The sequence below is a fragment of the Juglans microcarpa x Juglans regia genome, chromosome 2S (genome assembly GCF_004785595.1).
Source record: "Juglans microcarpa x Juglans regia isolate MS1-56 chromosome 2S, Jm3101_v1.0, whole genome shotgun sequence".
Classification (NCBI taxonomy): Eukaryota; Viridiplantae; Streptophyta; class Magnoliopsida; order Fagales; family Juglandaceae; genus Juglans; species Juglans microcarpa x Juglans regia.
The window spans coordinates 16,803,084-16,809,642 of record NC_054597.1 but is presented as its reverse complement, the minus strand read 5'-3'; the positions used below and the strand labels follow the sequence as shown (position 1 = coordinate 16,809,642).

At 35.4% G+C, this 6,559-nt stretch overlaps 1 protein-coding gene across 1 annotated transcript; it reads left to right on the top strand.

Annotated features, from left to right (window-relative positions):
• The first annotated feature begins 1,466 nt into the window (after positions 1–1,466).
• LOC121251813 (protein trichome birefringence-like 39) lies at positions 1,467–5,571 on the top strand. Its single transcript, XM_041151180.1, is given in 6 exon segments — positions 1,467–1,907; positions 2,012–2,019; positions 2,022–2,182; positions 4,312–4,490; positions 4,732–4,890; positions 5,029–5,571. Coding segments are annotated over 6 exon segments (1,107 nt in total). The 5' UTR covers positions 1,467–1,605; the 3' UTR covers positions 5,327–5,571.
• The last annotated feature ends 988 nt before the right edge of the window (positions 5,572–6,559 follow it).

Genomic DNA, 6,559 nt, shown 5'->3' with positions numbered 1-6,559 from the left:
GGTGCAAGATTTTCGGGCAGCCAATCATTATCCAAAGGGTATATATACACAGACACACACACACACACACACATATATATATATATATATATATATATATATATATATATATATATATATATATACACCTAATGTTCATCACTTGAATAAAAATGTTGGTTTTGTTTACTTTTTTGGAGAAATGAAAATAGAAACCAAATAACAATACATTCTCATCAAGATTAAACATTTTTATAAAAAAAAAAAAAAAAAAAAAGGGAAGCCGCTATTCCTTATGTTCTTGTTGTTTAACTCAAAATAGTGTAATGGATTGTACACCCAAATCCAATTTGGCCCTCTCCGACTATAGCGCCGCCTCATGAGGTAACGGAATCTACCTTGCGAGGGGTGAAGGAGTGGTTTTGTAGGGGGCTTCCACCTCCTAATTTGCTTGGGGTAGTCCATTGGTACTTTAGCCCGCCCTCCCCTTATAAAGAATCGCAAGATGAGAGAGAGGGTGACCACCACCCTAGCAGTAGCCAGTACCCTCTTTTCATTGGGGTCGAAGGTCTATCTCTCCCCTAATATTTTCTCCAAGAAAGTAATTAAATAACACTTCTTCGAGTCCTGACCAACTCGCATGGGTACATCCCTTTTTTCTATAAATGTTAATTTCTTTATTAATTATTGTTGATTTTTTTTAGTTTTCATCACTATTGTTCTCGAACTTTTTATTTTATTACTTTTCTAGTTTTCTTAAATATTTATTTACTACTTCTCTTATGATCATCAGTATGACCTGTTATATGGTAATTAGTCCCCAACCACCAAGAATAGAGAATGTAGCATTTGTTGTATCCAAAGATGGTAAAACTGAGAAGAAAGGGGGTTGATAATATGAGATCATGAATGGTGCCTTAAAGCAAGGCATCTCGACGAGGATTTCTTATAATTGCCTAGTCCAAATACATTCTACAATTTAGAGAGAGATATACCCAGTATGTAAACTCCACTGTACTTAATGTTGCCCTTGGAGTCTACATGTAGTTTTGAATGCAATTGTGCATACACGTTATGTCTATCTCTTTTCGAATTATGTAAGGTGTCTGAAATTAAAGTTATTAGAATTCCAGTACGAGAGAATTGGCACAACCCCACAATATTATACCTTGATTCCTACAAATTTCAAATCATATAATTATATGCATGCAACTTGTAGGCAGAGCAAATATGATATTTTTCTACTTATCTCCGTTTTCTTTGAAAAGGGCTCTTGAAAGTTGAATCGCACACCAGAAAATAGCTATAAAAAGCATATTGAATTGCATTTTTCCTGGTGGGGGTGTTGTCTCCCATCATTGCCGCTTATTTGAGAATCAAAGTAATCATAATTCCAAAATTTTCAAATCAAGTAGTACTATTGGATCCAACCCCACACGCCCCGGTTCAAAAAATCCATCTAAATATTTCACAATTCCCATTAGAAATTATTTAAAAAAAAAAAAATAGAAAAGCCTCCTCACCACCCTTCCCTTCATTACGCATTATAAAAGGACTTGATTCAGACAACTTTTTCTTCACTCCTCGTCCTTTTCTTGACTTCTTCTGGATCGCAACCCGAGGAAAATGGGATTCCTGCCATTGTTTCAAGCCTTGTTTCTCTTCCTGTCTCTGTTTTCTCACCAATCTGAAGCTGGAAATCTTATTTCCCTCAGCAATGCAACCAATTCAAGTACTCCAGCCAGAAAACTTGCAGGTTATAACTGCAACTTGTTTCGTGGAAAATGGGTATACGATTCTTCATACCCTCTCTACTCCTTCGCTTCCTGTCCCTTCATAGATCCACAATTCAACTGCAAGAAGTACGGCCGCCCTGACAACTCCTACCTCAAATACAGATGGCAGCCTCTCTCCTGCTCCTTACCCAGGTACCATTTTCTGCTATATTAATTTTGACGTTCATGCTGCTTGTATTTATATATGCATGTGGATTAATGTGCTGAGGTGATTCATGAGTGTTGAATTGGCTCAGGTTTAATGGGTTAAGTTTCTTGGAGAAGTGGAGGGGAAGAAGATCATGTTCGTGGGAGACTCCCTGAGTTTGAATCAGTTTCAGTCTTTAACGTGCATGATTCACGCATGGGTGCCTAGGTCTAAGACAACCTTCATAAAGAGAGAGGGGCTGGCTTCAGTGACATTCGAGGTGATGTAGTACTTTCTGGTTTTTTGCTTTTAGTTTGTGGTTCCATTTTTCCATGCATCTTGAATAATTAGCAGGAGTCATATATGCATTCATGGTGTCTCATCATCTGCATGCACGTCTTCCCCTTTCTCTTTTGACAAAAGGTAAAGTTCTTCCTTTTGAATTTATGTTCATATATATTTCATAATTCCACTGATTTTTGTACTTATAATGAAGAAGAAATGAACTGTTTTGTTTTGTTTTGTTCTGTTCCAATAGGAGACCTTATGGTACCATTGCGCTTCTCATCTTCTTTACTATTCACCATCCCACCTTTCACACACTGAAAAATATCTCCCCACCCTATGAAAACATCTTGCATCCTATAAAAAAAATTATAAGTATAAAGTGTAAAAATGAATGGTAACTAATACATAACATTTATCTTTATTTTTAGGGTGAAAACCTGCCTCTAAACTGCTTTAAAATAATTAAATTTACTTTATATTTATTTCTGGAACAAAAAATTGAGGATTTTTTCATATATGGCTTGTTCACGGGTTTCCCTTGCACACGACGTTGAAAGGGCAGCAGCTAGCATGGGCTGGGAAGCTGCTCAAGTTCAAACTTTGTAGATGTGTGTGTGAGTGTGGAGCGAATGCATTAAAAGTCGAGCGTGATTGGTGGTAGGGCTTTCCAGTTTCCCTCCACTATCATGTGGGCCGGGGACAGGGACTCTGCATGCATGTCAGGTTGTTTGTATGTGCATGCATGGTAATTAATGATTTTCATGTTAATACACACGAAGTAATTGATCACTTTCACTATTCTGCTGCTGCTTGAAAATTTTTAAATCAGTTGGCGGAAATCAACTTTTAATTCAGTAAACAGGTCTCATGATCAATCATCACCTAGCCAGCTAGAATTTGCCTGGTCAAGAATACTTAGAAATTAAGTATATAGATAGCATAGGGGGGCCAAAGTCCCTTGTCATAATTGATTAGGATTAATTTGGATATTGAGAATATTTTAAGGAAATTATTTTATTATTATTTAGTATTATATTATTATTTTAATTTTTATTACTAATCACAGAATACTTAAAAATATCTTACTAGCTACTCAAATACAATCTATAAGCCTATAAGCTGACTTCTATATATAATTAATACACAAAAATATTTATATATAAAAAAATGATAATAATATATCAGATACTAATATCATATTTAGAAGCAAAAATATCAGATAATGATCACATCCCTTTTATATGGCATATTGAATTTAAAAGATTTAAAATTTAAATTAATATCTCTTGTAAATTAAATTATGACATACCAATATTGTAAAATTTGTGTCTTCGACTTTCAAATAAAATTTATCTAAAAAATTGTATAAATCTAAAAACATAAAGGAATTTTATTAAAACCTGACATGCATCATTGGTGGGGTTCTTTCTATTTTAGGTCTTAATGAGATTTGTTCTTATATAGTACAGCTAGCTGATAGGCTAGCTGATGTAACTTAGACGGTACTATAAATAAATAAATAAATATTAGTCAATTATGTAATTTTATTTTCTTTATTAATTAAAAAATGTCCCAGCTGTGGGGCAACAAAAAAGGACCACTCGTGCCTCGTGGCTACATTGATAAGCCGATCGAGTTCTATGCTTATACGGCATCTCTTTCTCCTAAAAGTAAAAGCTGCAACGTGGCAAATCGGACCACCGTATACTCTAATATATAACAGTTGGAACTAACTGATAAAATGCACATCATGCCAGCAAAACTCAATCCTAGGAAGCAATAATTCGTGATATTCCCTTCTATATATATATATATATAAATGATATTTATAATTTTAAAGTGTAAATTAATTTTATACACTTTATTTAAAAAAAATAAATATGAAATTTATATAAAAGAATTAATTTTTTAACAATAGATCTCACTATTTTTTAAAAAGAATACATGAATTTTCATATATAATAAGTTTAGACATTATATACACTTTAAGATTGTATTTAGACATTATATATATAATAAGTTAATTTGTTTTCATATTTAGCTTTTTTTTTAATTGGAGACATTATGCTGCTTTATGCAATCATTTTGAATGTTGTAATTAAAACAACTCTCCGGGGACAGGACTATGGAGTTAGAATACTGCTGTACCGCACGCCATACCTGGTTGATCTTGTTAAAGAGAAGGGCGTCGGGCGAGTTTTGAAACTTGATTCCATAAAGAGTGGCAACGCATGGAGGGGCATGGACATGCTGATCTTTAACACGTGGCATTGGTGGACCCACACTGGGAGAACCCAACCGTAAGATGATCATTAATTATTCTTTATGATCTATATCAATCAAATTGAAGGCCGGTAAAATACACTATAAGAAAAATAGACTTTTGTAATCATTTAATTGCGATAAAAAGATCATTTATGATCAAAACAGACTTATTTTAATTATAAATAATCATTTCGTTAGAATTAACTGGCCACAAATACACAACTTTCTTATAGTGATATACATGATAATTTGAGATGTTTACTGATAATGTTGTAGGTGGGATTATATGCAAGACGGAAATAAATTGTACAAAGATATGAACCGCATGATAGCGTATTATAAAGGCCTCACAACCTGGGCTCGATGGGTCAACCTTAACGTTCAGGCTTCCAAAACCAAGGTCTTCTTCCTCGGGGTTTCTCCTACCCATTACGAGTATGCAAAAACCAACTCACATGCATCATCGTGATCAGTACCTTATAATTAATTAATTACTTTGTACTACGTGTATGTTCTCATTAACTGTACGTGGTGGTTGTTGCATGATTAATATACATATATATTGTTTACTAGGGGCAAGGATTGGAATGAACCTTCAAAATCGTGCTCCGGTGAGACGCAGCCATTCTTTGGTCTAAGGTATCCGGCAGGCACACCCATGGCTTGGGTGGTTATAAACAAAGTGTTGGGTAGAATCAAGAAGCCAGTCTCCTTTTTAGATGTCACAATGCTCTCACAATATCGAAAAGATGCGCATCCTTCAGCTTATAGTGGTGATCATCGTGGCAACGCCGACTGCAGCCATTGGTGTCTCCCAGGGCTGCCTGATACTTGGAATGAACTCTTATATGCGAGACTCTTTAGTAATTAGTCTAATTATAAAGACACAGCTAGCGAGACAACCCAATTATTCTAAATTCTAGCTAGGAGCTCAATTAATTCCATTTTTCTTGTGGAAGTGGGCATGCATGCAATAAGACTAGGGGACGTTGATGGATCAGTACTTGTAAAGTAATTTTTAGATTATTTTGGCAGAAAGTTGCCTTGAATTGCAGGTGATATATATACCTTGGAATTAAAATCGAAAAGCTCTGTATTTTAGCATTGCTAGTTGCAGGAACTTGTGCGATCGATGCATGGAAATAGCTGAATTGAAATGAAAACTGGCCTATCAAAAAGTTAAAAAAAGCTTTTTGTAATTTTAAAGGGTGTGATCACACCAAACGGTGTATCCGATTACACCTCTCAATAGTGATGGTTTCCATGAGAGTGTGTTGGTTGAGGAAATGTCACTTGTTAATAGTTGTGCCTTGTACCAACTAGTGCCTTGTGGTTTATAAATAGAGATCATTTGTGCACAATTCGTTTACTTGAAAACTTCATTGTCCATCATCAACTTGTGGGACAAATACTCTCACGGGAGTGTCATTATTTTGCCAAAATTTTGTCTATTTTTGTTCTATAAATTCTAATAGTGGTATCAGAGCCTTGCCATGACAGAGGGTTGTTTTCTCGCATAGAGAAGACCATCAATAGGCAAGTGCTTGCATATTACAATCATATTCGGAGACTCTCAAACTGAAGGGAAAAATTTTCCAAATTACAATGGGAGGTCTTGACTCTTGAGTATATAGGGAATCTTTAAAATCTAGTAAGTAGTTATTATTTTGAAGAAAACTATTAGAATATTTTCACTCAAAGAGGAAAATCAATGCTGCCTGAAATAGAGAAAAGTGAAACTTTTTCAAAAACTGTTCTGGCCAGTCATTAGAGTTTCTCACCACTGCCAGGGTTTGAGAGTATCGTGAGGACACATCAAAAATAGGGTCGTCATCGTCCAACTCATCAAAGGGAAGTGAAGATCCCATTTTCATAGAGACGGACTCCTATGGGCAAGAGGAAGAGGACGATTGTGTTGGTCTAAACGATGCCATTTCAACCAACAGTCATCAAGATAAAAGAAATTGTCATGCTAAACGACAGTGTCGTTCAGCCAAATGGGAAATAAACCGACCAAAATGATAGTGGTGCATCTGGGAAACCAAATAGTGCATTAGACGATGCCGTTTCGAGCAAGAGTCCAAACAACGCCGTTCTGAGGACC